At 38.2% G+C, this 23,632-nt stretch overlaps 1 protein-coding gene across 1 annotated transcript in view; it reads left to right on the forward strand.

Annotated features, from left to right (window-relative positions):
- LOC126094548 (dehydrogenase/reductase SDR family member on chromosome X) overlaps positions 1-14,449 on the forward strand; it is a 60,305-nt gene extending 45,856 nt beyond the window's left edge. The window contains exon 6 of the mRNA XM_049908981.1: positions 13,985-14,449. Within this exon, the coding sequence (XP_049764938.1) occupies positions 13,985-14,176 (192 nt within the window). The 3' untranslated portion in view covers positions 14,177-14,449. The remainder of the gene's footprint in view (positions 1-13,984) is intronic.
- The last annotated feature ends 9,183 nt before the right edge of the window (positions 14,450-23,632 follow it).

Consider the following 23,632-nt stretch of genomic DNA (forward strand, 5'->3'; position numbering starts at 1 on the left):
TGGTAATGAAAGACTGCCAAATAAAATTCTGAGAGATTGCTGAGACTGTAGGCATTCCAACTGAATGAGTGAATAATATATTGCACAGGGAATTGGCTGTGAAAAAGCTGTGTGAGAGATTGGTGCATGATTGCTCAGTCAACCAAAAGTACATGAAATACAATGGATTCCCAAGGAGTAATCCTCATAGATTACTTGGAAAAGGACGCTATTGTGTGTCATTGGTGGATCGTTTGAAACTTGTGTTGGCTGAAAAAGACAATGATTTACACAAAAAGGTGCTGTTTTGCCAGGATAGTGCCCTATTCGACAAGTCAGCAATAGCAATGGCAAAAATTCTTGAATTGGGCTTTTGAATTTGTTCCTCATCCATGCTACTCACATGACTGAGCCACAAGTGAATTTTTCCCGTGACTTGTCTACGAAACACTTTTTTTTCTGTTGCTTTGTACCCTTACTTCTCTACATAGTCTCCTTTGAGGGATATATATACTTGGACCAGCAATCCAGCAGCCTTTCAGTCTCATTTAAAAAATAGGTTTTGTCAAATGTTACAAAATACTCCTTGACTGCAACTGTCACTTCTCATCTAATGAAAATTTATTCCAAGCAAGCCAAAGTTTCAAGTTGTGGGCTGGAACATTGTCTTGGTGAAAGAAAAATGTATGTGGAGGCATAGATCTTTTTTCCACCCAACACAAGTTACAAATGATCCAACGATGAAGCATAATAGGGTCCCTTTATTGTTCTGCCTTTCTCCAAGCAATCTATGAGGATTATTCCTTGGGAATCCCAAAAAAGTCACCATCACCTTACCATGTGACAAAATGGTCTTTGCATTCTTCGGTACACTTTCATCAGCCTTTGTCCCTTGTTTTGACTTTGGCATGTAATGATGTATCCATTGTTAAAGTGTCAGGATTGGCGAGGAAGGGAAAGCAGTGGGCACTTCTTGAGGTGAAGGTGTCAAACATGTTTTAAGAGCATGGTTATTTAATCAGTAAGAAAGAAAGGCAGGCCTAGAGAAGTCGCCAAAACTGAAAGGGCAACTGCCCAAGAGAGCAGGAGAGGTGTGTCTGGTCGGGTCAGAAGCTGCCAGCAGAAGAGAGCGGACAGTGTGTCCGCTCCCAGCGGCTGGCCGCGGTTCCACCCCCATGGACAGCCAAGTTGTAGACACGTAGTTCGATAGCATTGCCTCATCAGCAACATGGAGTTTAGCTGCTGATGGTTCAACACATGAGTTTCAAAGTGGTTCTGTCCTATTTTGCACAACATGACTGATACACTGCAACTAGCGGCCAGGCACGAAGCATTGACAAACATAAAGTGAAAAATAAAATCAGATTTTTATACTATTCAATCCATTCAGTAATGGCCCCCACTGTACTCCATGTTCCATCAAGATTCACAAATCGGCGCAAATAGTCTTGCAGATTGTGATTAAACATCACCAGATATCGTGTTGAAGTGTTGTGCCAGACGTGCTTTTGGTCGACTGTGAGCAATTACACTCCTCACCCCACATACAGCTTCTTCATAGCCAATTGTCCATGCAGGATATTAAGCACCAACTCAGTTGAGATGCATACAATCTCAGCAATCTCACGAATATTTATTTGGCAGTCTAACATTATCATGTCACGGATTTTGTCAATGATTTCCTTTGTGGTGGTGAACTCAGTTTGACGGCTGGACTGCTCTTTCTCTTCAGTGCTTGTCTGGCCATGTTCAAATTCATTAATCCAGAAGTAAATGGTCTTCAATGATGATGGAGTCCATGTAAACTTCATCCAATTCTGTTTTGATTTGTGACAGTCAAACTCTTCAAATGAACATGTTTAATGATAGCACGAAACTTGATTTTCTTCATTTCCAATCACATTTGACACTCTGACAAATTCAAAAGGCTGTCAACAATGAACTGTGTGCTGTACATTATTGAAATTCTTTGTATGATCCTTGAAATAATAAAGCTTTCCAACAGTGGAGGCACAACAAAAATATTGCATTCTTTCATGGAAATCTAACAGGCATGAAAATCACCCTCATAATACATATGCATTTAACAACCAATTTAGGGAATTGACGTTAAAAGATTATAAAACGTCATGCAATAGTAAAATTAGTTACCTGCAGAATGGAGAAATTGCAGTCAGAAGTGTTAGACATGCTGAGAAGATAAAATGGAAACAAAATGTCAAAGTCAGTGCATGTAAAGAAGACAATAAGTAAGAACAGGTATTTTGCAACACTGTAAATAAACAAAAATTTTGTGCCAGAATGAGATTTTTCACTCTGCAGCAGAGTGTGCGCTGATGTGAAACTTCCTGGCAGATTAAAACTGTGTGCCGGACCGAGACTCGAACTCGGGATCTTTGCCTTTCGTGGGCAAATGCTCTACCAACTGAGCTACCCAAGCACGACTCAAGCAGAAATAAAGCTGTGAAGACGGGGCATGAGTCGTGCTTGGGTAGCTCAGTTGGTAGAGCACTTGCCCGCAAAAGGCAAAGGTCCCGAGTTCGAGTCTCGGTGTGGCACACGGTTGTAATCTGCCAGGAAGTTTCAAAAATTTTGTGAAATACGTACAAAGGGCTGTCAAAGTATAAAGAAAACTTATTACAGAGGCAGCTGAGAAAAATAGCGAGCTCAAAGAAGCAAGAGACCAACTGTAAAAGGCACAAGTATCACAGCCTAGTGCTTCACACAAAGAACTGCAGTACCTACACAGCTGAAAGAGAAATGACAGTCTAGATTGTGTGCTGTATCTGGTGTTCTCCACATCCCACTGTAAAAAGCAGTCAAGACTTTGTGCTCCAAACACAATACTACTCTCTCCTGTACATTCACCTGGTTTAGCAGAGTGCTTTGACAACAGCAGCTCTACTATGAATATTCTGCTTGTAAATTTCCTGAAACTTTGTTCTCTAGATGAATTTAAGCACATTGACTATCATGGCAAAAAAAAAGAGCTGCTCCCAGAAGCTCCATTAATCCATTTACACATTCTGGATTGTCATCTCATGCATAGTCCATCTTGGCCACTGAAATCTAAAGAGGAAATATTTTGGTGGGAGTAGAAACTTTTGCTCGTATGTTAGTGATGACATTACTCATTGTTATCAGTCATTTCCTAGTTTACATATTGATAAGCATACTCAAAAATACAGTCCATGTCTTCATTTTAATTGCATCACTATTTGTTCTGGTCTTCATTGTAGATAAATTTGCTAGTAATAAAAGGAAGCTCAGTGATGGAGAACTTTGGCATCTAACTAATGTGGACAAACAAAATGAAATGAGTTATGAACAAATTCTCAGATAGTGTAAGTTTGTGCAAACCATCTTAAAGTGGGTATTCAGAGGCAGATGTTAGTAATGGAATAAAGATGATGATCACGTTGGTGTGATAGGATGCACCACAAACAACACTGATGGGTGGAGCAAAATACCTAGAGAACTAAAAGGTAGCTTTTCTTATGTAGAAACCATACTTGCTACAGAGAACAAAGAACATCCAACAAAGATGTGCAGAGCATGTACTTCCAGAGAAACATCACAGATTGCAGTACTATTTTTTGGTTTGTGAAGAATACTTGTTTCTCTTTGTAGAAGAGTGCTTAAAAACCTTAGTTTATCAACAAAACTTGATTTTTTGTTAAGATTTCTGATACAGTGGATACAGTTTATTCCGAAAGTAAACATTAGTTGTGTTACCTTTTCTGTGTACCTTGAAGGTACTGTAGTCTTGGAATGAAAATGATAATTATGGTATACCAACCCTAAACAATTACCTAGGCATATTACTGATGCCCACAACATGTAGTACACAGGTATTTGCTACCCAGTTTGATGTAGAAATTCCCTTTGAATGAGTTAATTTGTAGTTGGTGCCAACAGTCAGCTGGTCAGCTATGAGAATTCATAGTTGGCAGGCAATGTGTTGAGCTAAATAGTCGCTTTTATTCTGATATTGGTTTCCATGAGTGCCAGTAGTGCATGAAGGACATCATAAATTTAGTTTTCCTGTGCTATTACATTTAGCAGAAAGTTATAAACCCTGTAATCTGCTATGATAATAGAAAGAGTAGTTCTGCTATGATAATAGAAAGAGTAGTTCTGCATGGTACCTCAGCAGACTAGAAACTGTCACAAAGGGAGGTGTCACAGTAGTAAGATATTAAACTTGTATTTGGGAATCCAGATTTGTTTTCCATATTTTCCCTAAGTTGCATAAGGCAAGTGCCAGGAGGGTTCCTTAGAAGGACTGCAGCTCGTTTCCTTCCCCGATCTGTGTGTGGTCTCTATCTTTAAAGACCTCTCATCAACAGTATGTTAAACTCTAAAACATCCTGCCTTTCTTAAAACTGTAACATATGTAATAAATAAACTGGCATTGATGATTTTTTCATACACAATTAGTTCACAACTAACTCCAGCCTTCTAGGCCAGTCTAATTTGATTTTGTGATTCTGTGTAAAATAGAATGTATGATTTTATGCCCATGAATAGAAATGTTATGATGTGAAAGTAAATTTATAGGAAATACATTTACCTCCAACAGAAAACTATGCCACCTGTATAATGTATCTAAAAACAAAGATGATGTGACTTACCCAATGAAAGTGCTGGCAGGTCGACAGACACACAAACGAACACAAACATACACACAAAATTCAAGCTTTCGCAACAAACTGTTGCCTCATCAGGAAAGAGGGAAGGAGAGGGAAAGACGAAAGGATGTGGGTTTTAAGGGAGAGGGTAAGGAGTCATTCCAGTCCCGGGAGCGGAAAGACTTACCTTAGGGGGAAAAAAGGACGGGTACACACTCGCTCGCGCTCGCTCGCACACACACACACACATATATATCCATCCACACACATACAGCTTGGTGTCTGTATATGTGTGGATGGATATGTGTGTGTGTGCGAGTGTGTACCCGTCCTTTTTTCCCCCTAAGGTAAGTCTTTCCGCTCCCGGGACTGGAATGACTCCTTACCCTCTCCCTTAAAACCCACATCCTTTCGTCTTTCCCTCTCCTTCCCTCTTTCCTGATGAGGCAACAGTTTGTTGCGAAAGCTTGAATTTTGTGTGTATGTTTGTGTTCGTTTGTGTGTCTGTCGACCTGCCAGCACTTTCATTTGGTAAGTCACATCATCTTTGTTTTTAGATATATTTTTCCTTCGTGGAATGTTTCCTTCTATTATAACAACCTGTATAATGGTTTGACAACATCACATTTACAAGGATCAAAGAGTAATGCTAATCAAGGAACAAAAAAATTGTTCAAATGTGTGTGAAATCTTATGGGACTTAACTGCTGAAGTCATCAGTCCCTAAGCTTATACACTACTTAACCTAAATTAACCTAAGGACACACACACACACACACACACACACACACACACACACACACACACGCAAGCAAGCAAGCAAGCATACTTGTGCACACATGATCACCATCTCTGGCAACTTGGACTGGAATGCAATGGTGTTGTGGAACAAAAACAGCAGTCTGGAGTGGCAAAGAAGGGATGGCAGGGTATGGGTGGGGTGGGGGGGAGAAGATTTCTGTCTGGTGGAGCATGTGGGGACTAGGTGGAGTCACAACAAGACTGCTACCAGGCACAGTGTTGGGAGGCTGTGGAGCAGTAAGTTGGGAGGGACAGTGGTAAAGGAGAGTATCAGGGAAGGGGAACTACAGGCATGTGCATTGGCAGATGGCGGCACATAATGAGGGAGAGGGGATGTGAATAGGGGAAGAGATAAGACACATGGGGAGGGTGTGGGGCAGTAGGTTATTGTAGGTTGAGCCTGGGCTGGAAAGTGTTGCTGCTAGAAAGTGTTGTAAGGAAAACTTCCATCTGCACAGTTCAGCAAAGCTGGTGGTGGAGGGGAGGCTCCAGATTGTCCGGGTTGTGGAGCAGCCTTTCAAATAAAGCATGTTACGTCCTGCTGCATGTTTTGCCACAGTGTGGTACACTTTGTTCTTGGCCACAGTTTGGCAGTCGCCATTCCAACTGGTGAACAGTTGGTTAGTAGTCATACCAAAATAAAAAGCTGTGCAATTATTGCACCAGAGCTGGTGTGCAACGTGGTTGCTTTCACAAATGGCCTGGCCTCTGTAGGGGTAGAATAAGCATGCATGTCACAGGACTGGAATAGAAAGAGCTAGGTGGGTGGATTGGGTGCAGCTTTCACCTGGGTCTTCCACAGAGATATGATCTCTGTGGCAAGAAGTTGGGATTGGGAGTGGCATAGGGATGGACTAAGATGTTTTGAAGGTGGGTGGGTGATGGAACACTGCTTTTGGAGGGGTGGGAAGGATCATGAGTAGGAATCTCATCATTTCAGGACATGATGGTAGGTAATCAAAGCCCTGGCAAAGGATGTGGTTCAGTTGTTCCAGTCTGTGGTGGTATTGGGTGACAAAGGGGCACTCCTCTGTAGCTGATTCTTGGGGTTGGTAGGAGGATTAGGGGTGTGTGGGCAAATGGTGTGGGGGATTTGTTTGCGAACTAGGTCTGGGAGTTAGTGCCTGTCTGTGTAGGCATTGGTGAGACTTTCAGCTTACTGGATAAGGGAGTTCTTGTCCCTGCAGATATGCCATCCGTGAGTGATCATTTTGTTTAGATGAGATGAGATAGATGATATGATGAGGATGATGAGGGTGAGGGTGAGGGTGAGGGTGAGGGTGAGGGTGAGGGTGAGGGTGAGGGTGAGGGGTGGTGCAAGGGTGAGGGTGAGGGGTGGTGCAAGGGTGAGGGTGAGGGGTGGTGCAAGGGTGAGGGTGAGGGGTGGTGCAAGGGTGAGGGTGAGGGGTGGTGCAAGGGTGAGGGTGAGGGGTGGTGCAAGGGTGAGGGTGAGGGGTGGTGCAAGGGTGAGGGTGAGGGGTGGTGCAAGGGTGAGGGTGAGGGGTGGTGCAAGGGTGAGGGTGAGGGTGAGGGGTGGTGCAAGGGTGAGGGGTGGTGCAAGGGTGAGGGGTGGTGCAAGGGTGAGGGGTGGTGCAAGGGTGAGGGGTGGTGCAAGGGTGAGGGGTGGTGCAAGGGTGAGGGGTGGTGCAAGGGTGAGGGGTGGTGCAAGGGTGAGGGGTGGTGCAAGGGTGAGGGTGAGGGTGAGGGGTGGTGCAAGGGTGAGGGTGAGGGGTGGTGCAAGGGTGAGGGTGAGGGTGAGGGTGAGGGGTGGTGCAAGGGTGAGGGTGAGGGTGAGGGTGAGGGGTGGTGCAAGGGTGAGGGTGAGGGTGAGGGTGAGGGGTGGTGCAAGGGTGAGGGTGAGGGTGAGGGTGAGGGGTGGTGCAAGGGTGAGGGTGAGGGTGAGGGTGAGGGGTGGTGCAAGGGTGAGGGTGAGGGTGAGGGTGAGGGGTGGTGCGAGGGTGAGGGTGAGGGTGAGGGTGAGGGGTGGTGCAAGGGTGAGGGTGAGGGTGAGGGGTGGTGCGAGGGGTGATGATACCATATGACATAATGGACTGAAAATAAGCAAAATATGCCAGTTTTTTATATTTATATCTCCTATGTCTGACATCATTCGCATTGCAAACACAGACGTGTTTAGGCGCTTTAGCAGTTCATTAGTATGTCACTCCCAACTGAATTTATCATGCTGTAATTGCAAGAATTTTACACTCTCAACTTCTTCCATTTCCATGTCATCGTATTTTATACACACCAGAAGGAAAACTCTTGAAGTTCTGAACTGCATATAGTGGGTTTCAAAGTTTAATGACAGTGAATTGGCTATGAACCACTTACTAATGTCAGTAAAAATTTGATTAACTGCCCTTTCTAAATTTATATTTGATTTACTATTTATTGCAGTGTTTGTATCATCTGCAAATAAGACAAACTTGGCATCTGATAATGTAACAGATGACAGGTCATTCATTACACAAGAAAAATAGTGGACCTAGTATGGAACCTTGGGGAAAACCACATGTAATTTCTTCCCAGTCAGATGATGTCCAATTACCTACTGCTGAAGTGTTACATAATGACACCCTTTGTTTTCTGTTAGTAAGATATGACTGAAACCACTTTGCAGCAATACCAGTGATGCCATAATATTTTAATTTACTTAAAAGAATGCTGTGATTCACACAGTCAAAAGCCTTTGACAGGTATGGGAAGGATTTTTTTTTTATTTGGAGGTGATGACAGCTGTTGAAATGCAGGTACTGTTGATAGGTTTAATTGTGGATAGAGGTATGGACAGAACCATCAGAGATGGGAAGTCAATGTCCAGGAAGGTGGCACTCTGGGTTGAGGAGGCTCGGGTAAAGTAGATGGGAGAGGTACTGAGGCTGTGAAGGAATGAGGAAAGTGTGTCTTGGCCCTGAGACCCCTTGTGAGTTTTCTTTTCTGAAGAAGGCTTTGGCCAAAAGCTAAGTAACAGTCATCTTGTGTGTACCTGCAGCCCAATGTGTCACCTTTACAGTGAGTAGCCACCTATCCTTTTCCTTATATTGTTGATATGCCAACCTGGATTTTCCATTGTTTGTTTTAATTTAATTTCATTGTATAGATGATTTTTGATTAGTCATAGCAGAATGTGAATGAAGTTATTAAGAATTCTTGTCTGTAGATCTTTTTGATCCTTTTGGGAAGTGTATGGGAACTTGAGCTTTATCTCTTGTTCACAATACATATCGCTCAGTTATTCATTAATAGCTGTATTATGCTTGCTTTTGATAAAACAACTAACTTAGGATAAAAAGCTGTAAATAACAATAGCCACTATGCCGACTGCAGCAAAGATTCATGTTAAAGTCCACGATGGCTTCACTCGCTTATTGCAACGATTTGGTGGTGTCATCACGTGTATCCGATTAACTTTTTAAATGACTGAAAATTTTGATTAGTTCTTAAATATTCATTTGCTCCTTTTCTTAGCCTAATGCAAAATCTGGAACTTCCATTAATGTTTCCCAATATGTGTTGTTGAGGAGATGTACTGCAAAGGCACTTGTACTGTTATTGTAATGTTATGTGCTCTTTAAAATGTGTCTGAAAGTTTCTACCAGATTGCCCAGTGTATACTTTGTGACAATTGTCACATCCCATTTTGTACATCCTTGACTTGGTAAATGGATCTGTTGTATTGGTGGTGTCTTATAATATTACTAACATTGTTTTCAGTTTGGAACCCAATTTGTTTTCAGTTTGGAACCCAATTGTTATATTTGTATTTTTAAATGTCTTGGTCATTTTATTAGTAATAATTCCATAATAGGACAGAACTACAAATTTACTTCTTGTTTGGTTTTCTCTTTTTCTAGAGTAATTTCATTTGTGTCTTATTTAATTTTCAGTTTCTGTTTTTACATTTCTTTAATTATTTGTGGTTTAAAATTAAGAAATTTCATGAAGTAAGTAGTTTGTTTTTTCGTAGTTAGACTGTTAATTTTCTTGGCTTTAAGCTTTACATAAGACACTCTCGCTAACTCAATGTATGAACTCTTACTTCAACAATTACAGATTAGAAAATAAAAGACATTAAATGACGTAAAATGATTTCAGTTTTTTTACATTTGTCACAGTAATTTGAATTTGCAAAAACTAATTTTATAAAATGAAATAACTTTTTAGAACACTGTGTTCACAATTTGATTAAAAAGTATTAAAATTTATCATGTTGTTGGTTTGGGTATGAAGTTGGATACAGCATGATAGACCATTTACCAGGTGTTAATGAGGTTGCATATAGGAACACTGTATAAATGTCATCACCTTACATCATTTATATTTATTTCAATGAAGCTTTAGATATTAGCACTGAGGTATCTGGCCTGCATTTCCCATTGGAATCTTTTTAGTTTCTCTGCACCAATTACAGGGTATGAATGTCGCACATTTACTGGGAAATGTCAATTGTCCTCCAACAATAATGCACTGATCTTTCATAATTTTTGTATGAAAGGACATTGGTAAAACTTGGTATCTGAGCAAAACTGTCTATCCAGATGGAGGCATCAGGCATGAAAACTTGTAATAATTGTAACATTTTAAAACTGAAATTGATGACAAGAAGACAATTTATTCAGTTAAAAGCATATTTTAAACAATTTCCAAGTGTCTGGGTTTTGGAGCCAAGTTACTTTTGTTGTTTTCTCTTTATACAACGTTTTGACAACGTCCTTAGTTGCCTCAATGTGTCAAGCCCAGATTTCCTGCCTTGTTGTTTGGATTATAACCCAACAGTGAATAATTTTCCAGTTTTCCATTCTGGTTGTTGCGCTTTGTTGAGTAGTGGACACTCTTAACTGAAATGTTATCACATGTGGGACAGATTTGGCTGGGATGTTTCCTGTTGCACGCAAAGTCCTGGGATCGCCCATCTTCTGACTCCTATCTTCGTCATCTTGCTCTTTATTACTGATAATACAAAAGATGTCCATTGCATTTTTAGCCTTCTCTCTTTACTGTTATGAGTCTCCTGACAATATCAGTTTTGGATGCACCACTCTTGGATAGTCACTGATGACCTTTTTGTTGGTCCCTTAAGCCCACGCCCTCCCATGCAAACCAACCAACCAGCCAAGGATAATGTAGATTTTATTACACTACCTGACTTAACTAGGGCAAATGTCGAAAAGGATTATGAAATTGCAGCTATAAAAATTACTCGGTTCAACCTGGTTATTGCTACAGTTTACCAATCACCATCCTGGAATTTTGAACTTTTCTTAAGCAAAATGGAGTCATTGCTAAATAAAGTAAATAAAATGGATTGTGAATTGATAATCTGTGGTGACTTCAATATTGACTTCCTCACGAATAGTGGAGATAGGGAGACCATTTTGAACCTTGCAACGTCCTATAATTTAAAGGCTGAAGTAAAAGCAGCTACCAGAGTATCAGAAACTTGCCAAACAGCTCTTGATCAGTTTCTATTCAAGAAGAGTTTACACAACATCTCACTAAAAATTTTCAATGCAGGTTTTAGTGATCATCTTGCTCAAATATTAAGCATAAAAGTACAAGGCAGTATTATTAACAACATGACTTTCAGAACAGCATATCGAAGTTATAATCAGCATAATGTAAACTACTTCAACAACTTATTACAGAAAGAAAAATGGCTAGGAGTGTACAAAATGAACGATATAAATGGAAAAATTCAACACTTTCATTGATACATTAACCCATTTCTTTGAACTTGCATTCCCACTGAAAACATTAACCATACGGGGGAACTCTAGAACAAACAGCTGGATCACAAAGGGAATAAGGGTTTCATTCCAGAAGAAAGACTACTTCATGAAATATGTAACTCAAAAAATTCCTCACCTGTAGTATGCGCATACTATAAAAAATACTCCAAAATATTAAGAAAGGTCATAAAAGCAGCAAAAATAATGCATAATGATGAAATCATTTATAATTCAGCTAATAAATCAAAGGCTATGTGGAGTGTTATAAAAAAAGAATGTGGAGAATACAGATAACCTTGCAAAAATATAACACTATCACATAAAAATAAAAAGGTAACAAACTCCCTTAGAAGTAGCCAACACACTTAACAACTTTTTCACAGGTGTTGCTGATAATGCTACAATCAAACTTAAAGAGCACCCAGGCAAATGAATATAAAATAAGTGCATGTAGAGGCTCAATGTACATCAGTTCTGTTTCACAAGATGAAGTAGCTAAAGCAATAAAAGGACTAAAAAATTCCAAATCAGCAGGTATTGATGGTATACCTGCAACAATGTTAAAGAAGAGCGCATTAAACCTAATTGAAGTACTCGCACACTTATGTGACTGCTCACTTCAGGCAGGTACTTTCCCTGATGTGTTGAAAACGTCAAAAGTTATTTCTGTATATAAAAAAGGAGATAAAGACAATGTAAATAACTACAGACCCATCACAATTTCCTCCTGCATCTCTAAAGTACTGGAAAAAGTTATGTATGAGAAACTTATGAAATTTATAAATAAAAACAGCATCCTATGTAATGAACAACATGGATTCAGAAATAAGAGGTCAACGACAACTGCTGTCTATGAGTGCATCAATTCCATCCTAAACCTGATGGACAAAAAACAGGAAACAATAGAAGTCTTTATTGACTTGTCAAAAGCTTTTGACATGGTGGACCATAAAATTCTGCTATCAAAGCTAGAAAGATATGGTATTCGAGGTCTGTCCAACAAGTGGATCAGTTTCTTCCTGACTAATAGTATGCAGGCAGTGTGCATTAAACACACAAATATTGAACTAAAAACTGTATCAAATCACTTATCTGACTATAAACAAATTAAATGTGGTGTACCCCAAGGATCAGTATTGGCACCCCTTCTGTTTCTTCTGTACATAAATGATCTAAGCTTAAATATTGATGCACACAAAACAATCATATTTGCAGATGTCACCATGATCCTACTAAAAGGCGACGGCGATGAACAGTTACAGCAGACAGTAAACATGGTCACGAAACAACTTAGCAGTTGGGCACAGAGTAATCAGCTTGTAATAAACAGTAAGAAAACAATTGCTCTAAAATTCCACAAAGTTCCTAACAAGGACATGTTTATCCCATCAGTCTCTATCAATGACGAACCAGTTGGTAACAATACTGAAACCAAATTCTTAGGACTTCGGCTGCAGAGTAACATCAGATGGGATAAGCATATTGAATATCTCAATGCAGAACTGAGCAAAACATGTTACCTTCTTTGTTCATTAAAATCGTGCTGTAGTGAGAAAACAGTATTGAATGCATATCATGCGTACTTTCATTCTCATCTTGGATATGGTGTCACCTTCTGGGGAAACTCTAAAACAGCTAATAGCACTTTTAAACTACAAAAAAGGGCCATTGGAATCTTGTTTGGGTGCAAGCCTAGAGACTCTTGTAAACCCCTGTTTAAGAAATCTGCTATTCCTCCATTACCATGTGTGTACATTATGGAAACACTTTTGTTCTTTAAATTTGTTGTAATAGGCAAGGACCGGAGACTGCAAAAAAACTGTGATATACATGACCACTTTACCAGACAAAACAGAAACTTACAGGTGACTCAAATCAGCACAGCACTGTGCCAAAAAGGTACTTTTCACATGGGAGTTAAGCTTTATAACAAACTTCCTGAAAATATAAAAGCTATCACTGAGATCAATACATTTGGAAAATCTCTAAAGTCATATTTACAGCATCACTGCTTTTACTCCATTGAAGAATATTTAAATTTATGAAATGTGTTATATAAATACTTATGTGTAAAGTGTATTATTGTAACCTTAAATATGTATGCCTTGAAATGACTTTCAGCCTGTATATTTATAACTTGACTTGTCCAATGTCTTATGCATAAGCTGCTATATAGACAACAGGTCCAATAAAAAATACAGTACAATACAATACAGTACAGTACAGTACAACTCAACTGTGCTACACACAGCGTTAGTGATTGTTTTCCAGCACTTTTAAACAATAAAACTGTCTCATAGAAATTTTAGACCAGTCAAAAGGCTACGCCAAAGCATATAGAAAATTATGATAAAGAAATTGCCATAAGACAGTTGCCTTCACCTAAAATTACCTTTAAATGCATTCATCCCTAATCAGATGGGAGTCAGAGATAAAGTTTCCTGATGTGATGTAAGCAAACAGAGTGCTTGGTCTTGTGATTTTCTTCAACAAAAGCCTCTGTCCATGCTACTGTAATCTCAGTTGGTGACTTTTCTACAGTGCTCCACCTGCCATCACCTCGGTGTTTGGCATGTTTTTTGTTAGTCTGTTATTCTTTGATTGGGCCAGCAAGCAATCTCTAGGGTGTCCTGTTAAATTTGAGTGGAATCCAGCCAACAGACCAGAAAATCTACACTCGGTGCATTATAAAGGCAACCAGGGAAGTTTTTGAAACACTGGAAAGAAAAATGAAGTTTCACTGATATCTGGTGAATCATGTTTGAAATAGATAATGTGGTTAATCTTGTATCATGCAATAACTCTTTAACATGATGTCTGTACATATGTTTCCTTTTCCAGACTCCTGCACAAGGAGCAATAACCATTATGCACGCTTGCCTATCCCCATCGCTGGAGGGGCGTGGTGGGAATTATCTCAGCAATAGCCGTGTAATAGCTAACAGCCCAAAAGCTGAAAACAAAGTAACACAAGACAAGTTGTGGGACGCTATGCGTAAGATTGTAGAAGTCCACATGTTTGGTGAAATGTAAACCAATTTCTATATAAGTGTCAGTAGGTAAAAAGATTGACAGTATTATTATAGTGCTGGTTTTTATCTGATTTTTGTTGTTATTTTTGTTGTGTTTGTAAAGTTTTTCATGGCAGCTTTTGTTATGCACAGCAGCTGTTGTTATCAGTATTTCGCAATGTGCATTTCTGTATGTGTACCATATTTGTAAACACCATTTATATTGTTCACTTTAAGACTGCATCTTGTAAACCAAATGATTTTAGAGACTTATTTTTGTAAATAAAGGCAATTATCTGCACAAAATCCAGAATTGGGTTCATTCTTCTGTAGTCTTAATCTTTTGGATGAAATAAGGAGCATTTATCTCCTTACTTGCTGGCTGAAAACTAGTGATTCAGTTCAAACTGAAAAGTTCATTAACTTACAAGCACACTAATCTTCCACAGTTAGTGACACAAAGCCTTCACTGTTAGCATCTGTAAGAGAAAAAGCTAATGTATTTGTACCCAACAGTAAAATGTGTGGTGTGGTACTTTTATCAAACTTTCTTATCTCATTTGTGGATGAAGTACCAGATTGGATATTTCCGTACAAGTTGCTTAATTGATCAACTCTTGCCTTTTACGTGCCTATGAGAGTAATATGTAAGTGGCTACAAGGCTACTGGGCTGGTCCAGGAAATAACAACTGTTTGCTTATAAGTTCTATATTCATATTTTTCATAGCAATTGAAGCTTACTGTTTTTCTCTATGTAACAGATTGTTACTTAAGCATTTATCATATTTATTGGCTAACTTTAGAATTTATGTCTCAATGTAAACAGCCATCTGTCAATTAAGACAGTTGTTCATTGCATTCTTCACTGTGACATAAATAATTTCTGCTTAGGTAAGCAAGTAAGAGTGAGATTGGAACTTTAGGTAGGATTGTCAAAAATTATCCATCCAAACTGATCCAGAAAGTCTCTGGTTGCAACAGCTGGATGAGGGTAGACATTATTGTGAAAAAACAGTCCCAGTGAGAAAACATTAAACGCATAAAATTTTGGAACGCTGACTGTAGTTTTCTTAGGTTATCACAGTATCATCAGTCTGCATTGATTGCAGTACCATATGGCATGAAATCTACTAAGGGAACATGGTTGTCACGTGTTTTCTTGTTGACAAAATTTGAAAGTTAACTTTTTTAATGATGAGAGATGTCACTAAAGTATTGGTGAATTAAACTGAGAGAGTCATTTCCATCTGCATAAGTCCACATCAACAACATCAGTGCTGCTTCCATTCCCCGTCTTTTGGTCACTCAGTTGCTATCATGCCGATTGAGCAAATTTTCCTATACATGGGATGCTTCGACATAATTTCACCAGAGAATGAAAAATATTTGTAAAATAAATGTATAATTGAAAGATTGATAAATGCCTGTTACCCTTAATTTCATTCTTCCCTTGCTTCTTCAAATTGTGGGTAATGAGTGACTTTGACTTCAGGATTGAGTTTAGTTACATACATTTGTACATCTACACGAGGGAAGTAAACCATTTTTATGTAACAACCCACCAGTTCCACATCATGATGATATATAAACTAGGAAAGTAATTATGCATTATAAAATTTGTAAAGCAGAGCTACAGTAACATAAAGAACATTATAATAATAATAATAATAATAATAATAATAATAATAATAATAATAATAATAAACCCCGTGGAGGCCCGGGATAAGAATAGGCCTCCGGTATGTTCTGCCAGTCGTAGAAGGCGACGAAAAGAACAAACCACTGATAGGGCTAACCCCCCTTTTAGTGTGATTACTTGGTTCAGGACAGAACTAAAGAAGCCTCGGACAAGCGCCGTCATGGTCGGGGACGACGCTTGAACCCTATGCCCGCCCACAATGGTAACAACACTGCTAGCCAACTGGAAAATGATTTAAATCCAAATAGAGGTGTTTTGCAGGATATGCTTCCTGCAACCACCCTAGAAGGAAAACAAAGACAGAGGATGAGATGGTCAGATGAAGTCAATAGACACCTCATGTTCTGTTATTACCAAGCAACAAACCTAGGAACCAACACAACTGGATACAGATCACAAGTATACACAACATTTATTACCAGATACCCGGAATTAAAATTTTTAACAGAACAACGACTAGCTGATCAGATCCGTGTAATAATCAAAAATAACAGGATACCCCAGTCAGAATTAGAAAACATCAAACAACAAGTTCAACAAATACTGGAACAAAATAATGTGCAATCAGAAGAAGAAAATACAGTTATGGACTCAAACATCCCAGAGCAAACAAACAAAGACCAACGCGCATCAGTTAAACAATCAGAGGAAAACGAAATCTTAAGACAGCCACCAGAACAAGCACAAATAGAACACGAAAAGACACATGTGTTAGACATAGAGGAGAAATTTCAGCTGACATATATAGAATACAAAGACACAAATACAGACATTAGACCATTCCTGCATAGACCGCCAAATAACCCACAAGTCGAAACAACAATAAAAACTATCAACACGATCATACACAACAAAATAAATGAAAACACAACTATGGAAGAGTTACAACTACTGGTTTACATAGGAGCACTCACTACACTAAATATACACACTAGGCAGAGATCAGAACAAACCAACACACAGAAGAAACCCACAAAACCAGCATGGCAACACAGGCTACAGATCAGAATAGAAAAACTGAGAAAAGACATCGGACAGCTAACACAACTTATAAGAAATGAAATATCAGACAAAAAACGAAAAAGGTTAGGTAAAATCTCACAACAAGAAGCAACAGAGCAATTAGATGAAAAAAAGCAGAAATTGCAAGCATTGGCCAAACGACTTAGAAGATACAAAAAAAGTGAAAATAGAAGGAAACAAAACCAAACATTCAACACAAACCAAAAGAGATTCTACCAAACAATGGATAACACATACATTAAAATAGACAATCCACCAAACATAACAGACATGGAACACTTCTGGAGCAGCTTATGGTCAAACCCGGTACAACATAACAGGCATGCACGGTGGATACAAGCAGAAACAGACACATACAAGATGATACCACAAATGCCTGAAGTGATAATTTTGCAACATGAAGTCACCCGAGCAATTAATTCTACACACAATTGGAAAGCCCCTGGAAATGATAAAATAGCAAATTACTGGCTAAAGAAGTTCACCTCAACACATTCACATCTAACTAAATTATTTAACAGTTACATTGCAGACCCATACACATTCCCTGATACACTTGCACATGGAATAACCTATCTGAAACCTAAAGATCAAGCAGACACAGCAAACCCAGCTAAATATCGCCCCATAACATGCCTACCAACAATATACAAAATATTAACTTCAGTCATCACACAGAAATTAATGACACATACAACACAGAACAAAATTATAAATGAAGAACAAAAAGGCTGCTGCAAAGGAGCACGAGGATGTAAAGAGCAACTGATAATAGATACAGAGGTGACATATCAAGCGAAAACTAAACAAAGGTCCCTACACTACGCATACATTGATTACCAAAAAGCCTTTGATAGTGTACCCCACTCATGGTTACTACAGATATTGGAAATATACAAAGTAGATCCTAAATTGATACAATTTCTAAACACAGTAATGAAAAACTGGAAAACCACACTTAATATCCAAACAAATTCAGATAACATCACATCACAGCCAATACAGATTAAGCGTGGAATATACCAAGGAGACTCATTAAGTCCTTTCTGGTTCTGTCTTGCTCTGAACCCACTATCCAACATGCTAAATAATACAAATTATGGATACAATATTACTGGAACATACCCACACAAAATCACACATTTGCTATACATGGATGATCTAAAACTACTGGCAGCAACAAATCAACAACTCAACCAATTACTAAAGATAACAGAAGTATTCAGCAATGATATAAATATGGCTTTTGGAACTGACAAATGTAAGAAAAATAGCATAGTCAAGGGCAAACACACTAAACAAGAAGATTACATATTGGAGAACCACAGCGACTGCATAGAAGCGATGGAAAAAACAGATGCCTATAAATACCTAGGATACAGACAAAAAATAGGAATAGATAATACAAATATTAAAGAAGAACTAAAAGAAAAATATAGACAAAGACTAACAAAAATACTGAAAACAGAATTGACAGCAAGAAACAAGACAAAAGCTATAAATACTTATGCTATACCAGTATTGACCTACTCATTTGGAGTAGTGAAATGGAGTGACACAGACCTAGAAGCACTCAATACACTTACACGATCACAATGCCACAAATATAGAATACATCACATACATTCAGCAACAGAAAGATTCACATTAAGCAGAAAGGAAGGTGGAAGGGGATTTATAGATATAAAAAACCTACATTATGGACAGGTAGACAATTTAAGAAAATTCTTTCTAGAACGAGCAGAAACTAGCAAAATACACAAAGCAATCACTCATATAAATACATCAGCTACACCATTGCAATTTCATAACCACTGCTACAACCCTTTAGATCACATAACATCAACAGATACAAAGAAAGTAAATTGGAAAAAGAAAACACTACACGGCAAGCACCCGTATCATCTAACACAGCCACACATAGATCAAGACGCATCCAACACATGGCTAAGAAACGGCTATATATACAGTGAGACGGAAGGATTCATGATTGCAATACAGGATCAAACAATAAACACCAGATATTACAGCAAGCATATTATTAAAGATCCCAATACCACAACAGATAAATGCAGACTTTGCAAACAACAAATAGAAACAGTAGATCACATCACAAGCGGATGTACAATACTAGCAAATACAGAATACCCCAGAAGACATGACAATGTAGCAAAAATAATACATCAACAACTTGCCATAAAACATAAACTAATAAAACAACACGTTCCCACATACAAGTACACACCACAAAATGTACTGGAGAATGATGAATACAAATTATACTGGAACAGAACCATTATAACAGATAAAACAACACCACATAACAAACCTGACATCATACTCACCAATAAAAAGAAGAAATTAACACAACTAATTGAAATATCCATACCCAACACAACAAATATACAGAAGAAAACAGGAGAAAAAATTGAAAAATACATCCAACTGGCTGAGGAAGTCAAGGACATGTGGCATCAGGATAAAGTCGACATTATCCCAATTATACTATCAACTACAGGAGTCATACCTCACAATATTCACCAGTACATCAATGCAATACAGCTACATCCAAACTTATATATACAATTACAGAAATCCGTAATTATTGATACATGTTCAATTACCCGAAAGTTCCTAAATGCAATATAACATATACCATACAGTTACAAGGAAGTCACGCTTGACCGAGGTCCGCGTCACGTTCCATTTTTAACCAGACTTAAGTCTGAGAAAAAAAAAGTCGATAATAATAATAATAATAATAATAAACCCCGTGGAGGCCCGGGAAAAGAATAGGCCTCCGGTGTGTTCTGCCAGTCGTAAAAGGCGACGAAAAGAACAAACCACTAATAGGGCTAACCCCCCTTTTAGTGTGATTACTTGGTTCAGGACAGAACTAAAGAAGCCTCGGACAAGTGCCGTCATGGTCGGGGACGACGCTTGAACCCTATGCCCGCCCACAATGGTAACGACACTGCTAGCCAACTGGAAAAGGATTTAAATCCGAATAGAGGTGTTTTGCAGGATATGCTTCCTGCAACCACCCTAGAAGGAAAACAAAGACAGAGGATGAGATGGTCAGATGAAGTTAATCGACACCTCATGTTCTGTTATTACCAAGCAACAAACCTAGGAACCAACACAACTGGATACAGATCACAAGTATACACAACATTTATTACCAGATACCCGGAATTAAAATTTTTAACAGAACAACGACTAGCTGATCAGATCTGTGTAATAATCAAAAATAACAGGATACCCCAGTCAGAATTAGAAAACATCAAACAACAAGTACAACAAATACTGGAACAAAATAATGTGCAATCAGAAGAGGAAGAAAACACAGTAATGGACTCAAACATCCCAGAGCAAACAAACAAAGACCAACACGCATCAATTAAACAATCAGAGGAAAACGAAATCTTAAGACAGCCACCAGAACAAGCACAAATAGAACACGAAGAGAGACACGTGTTAGATATAGAAGAGAAATTTCAGCTGACATATATAGAATACAAAGACACAAATACAGACATTAGACCATTCTTGCATAGACCGCCAAATAACCCACAAGTCGAAACAACAATAAAAACTATCAACACGATCATACACAACAAAATAAATGAAAACACAACTATGGAAGAGTTACAACTACTGGTTTATATAGGAGCACTCACTACACTAAATATACACACTAGGCAGAGATCAGAACAAACCAACACACAGAAGAAACCCACAAAACCAGCATGGCAACACAGGTTACAGATCAGAATAGAAAAACTGAGAAAAGACATCGGACAGCTAACACAATTTATAAGAAATGAAATATCAGACAAAAAACGAAAAAGGTTAGGTAAAATCTCACAACAAGAAGCAATAGAGCAATTAGATGAAAAAAAGCAGAAATTGCAAGCATTGGCCAAACGACTTAGAAGATACAAAAAAAGTGAAAATAGAAGGAAACAAAACCAAACATTCAACACAAACCAAAAGAGATTTTACCAAACAATGGATAACACACACATTAAAATAGACAATCCACCAAACATAACAGACATGGAACACTTCTGGAGCAGCATATGGTCAAACCCGGTACAACATAACAGGCATGCACGGTGGATACAAGCAGAAACAGACACATACAGGATGATACCACAAATGCCTGAAGTGATAATTTTGCAACATGAAGTCACCCGAGCAATTAATTCTACACACAATTGGAAAGCCCCTGGAAATGATAAAATAGCAAATTACTGGCTAAAGAAGTTCACCTCAACACATTCACATCTAACTAAATTATTTAACAGTTACATTGCAGACCCATATACATTCCCTGATACACTCGCACATGGAATAACCTATCTGAAACCTAAAGATCAAGCAGACACAGCAAACCCAGCTAAATATCGCCCCATAACATGCCTACCAACAATATACAAAATATTAACTTCAGTCATCACACAGAAATTAATGACACATACAACACAGAACAAAATTATAAATGAAGAACAAAAAGGCTGCTGCAAAGGAGCACGAGGATGTAAAGAGCAACTGATAATAGATACAGAGGTGACATATCAAGCTAAAACTAAACAAAGGTCCCTACACTACGCATACATTGATTACCAAAAAGCCTTTGATAGTGTACCCCACTCATGGTTACTACAGATTTTGGAAATATACAAAGTAGATCCTAAATTGATACAGTTTCTAAACACAGTAATGAAAAATTGGAAAACCACACTTAATATCCAAACAAATTCAGATAACATCACATCACAGCCAATACAGATTAAGCGCGGAATATACCAAGGAGACTCATTAAGTCCTTTCTGGTTCTGTCTTGCTCTGAACCCACTATCCAACATGCTAAATAATACAAATTATGGATACAATATTACTGGAACATACCCACACAAAATCACACATTTGCTATACATGGATGATCTAAAACTACTGGCAGCAACAAATCAACAACTCAACCAATTACTAAAGATAACAGAAGTATTCAGCAATGATATAAATATGTCTTTTGGAACAGACAAATGTAAGAAAAATAGCATAGTCAAGGGCAAACACACTAAACAAGAAGATTACATATTGGATAACCACAGCGACTGCATAGAAGCGATGGAAAAAACAGATGCCTATAAATACCTAGGATACAGACAAAAAATAGGAATAGATAATACAAATATTAAAGAAGAACTAAAAGAAAAATATAGACAAAGACTAACAAAAATACTGAAAACAGAATTGACAGCAAGAAACAAGACAAAAGCTATAAATACTTATGCTATACCAGTATTGACCTACTCATTTGGAGTAGTGAAATGGAGTGACACAGACCTAGAAGCACTCAATACACTTACACGATCACAATGCCACAAATATAGAATACATCACATACATTCAGCAACAGAAAGATTCACATTAAGCAGAAAGGAAGGTGGAAGGGGATTTATAGATATAAAAAACCTACATTATGGACAGGTAGACAATTTAAGAAAATTCTTTCTAGAACGAGCAGAAACTAGCAAAATACACAAAGCAATCACTCATATAAATACATCAGCTACACCATTGCAATTTCATAACCACTTCTACAACCCTTTAGATCACATAACATCAACAGATACAAAGAAAGTAAATTGGAAAAAGAAAACACTACACGGCAAGCACCCGTATCATCTAACACAGCCACACATAGATCAAGACGCATCCAACACATGGCTAAGAAACGGCAATATATACAGTGAGACGGAAGGATTCATGATCGCAATACAGGATCAAACAATAAACACCAGATATTACAGCAAGCATATCATTAAAGATCCCAATACCACAACAGATAAGTGCAGACTTTGCAAACAACAAATAGAAACAGTAGATCACATCACAAGCGGATGTACAATACTAGCAAATACAGAATACCCCAGAAGACATGACAATGTAGCAAAAATAATACATCAGCAACTTGCCATAAAACATAAACTAATAAAACAACACGTTCCCACATACAAGTATGCACCACAAAATGTACTGGAGAATGATGAATACAAATTATACTGGAACAGAACGATTATAACAGATAAAACAACACCACATAACAAACCTGACATCATACTCACCAATAAAAAGAAGAAATTAACACAACTAATTGAAATATCCATACCCAACACAACAAATATACAGAAGAAAACAGGAGAAAAAATTGAAAAATACATCCAACTGGCTGAGGAAGTCAAGGACATGTGGCATCAGGATAAAGTCGACATTATCCCAATTATACTATCAACTACAGGAGTCATACCTCACAATATTCACCAGTACATCAATGCAATACAGCTATATCCAAACATATATATACAACTACAAAAATCTGTAATTATTGATACATGTTCAATTACCCGAAAGTTCCTAAATGCAATATAACATATACCATACAGTTACAAGGAAGTCACGCTTGACCAAGGTCCGCGCCACGTTCCATTTTTAACCAGACTTAAGTCTGAGAAAAAAAAAAGTCAATAATAATAATAATAATAATAATAACTGCTTACCAAAGGCTTTCTGTAAATAATTAAAAAAAATTGTGGAAACCTAACGTAAATGTTTTGAAAGTCCCTACCACTTGCTGTCCACAATGGATGCTGGAACGACGTCTAGTGGGCAGTAAGAACCGCGTTAACTACCACTAATCTACACCTTGTGGCGGTCCCACCTGTTTTTATTTATTTCGTTTGTGGTCC

Source organism: Schistocerca cancellata, chromosome 8 (genome assembly GCF_023864275.1).
Source record: "Schistocerca cancellata isolate TAMUIC-IGC-003103 chromosome 8, iqSchCanc2.1, whole genome shotgun sequence".
In the NCBI taxonomy this organism is placed as follows: domain Eukaryota; kingdom Metazoa; phylum Arthropoda; class Insecta; order Orthoptera; family Acrididae; genus Schistocerca; species Schistocerca cancellata.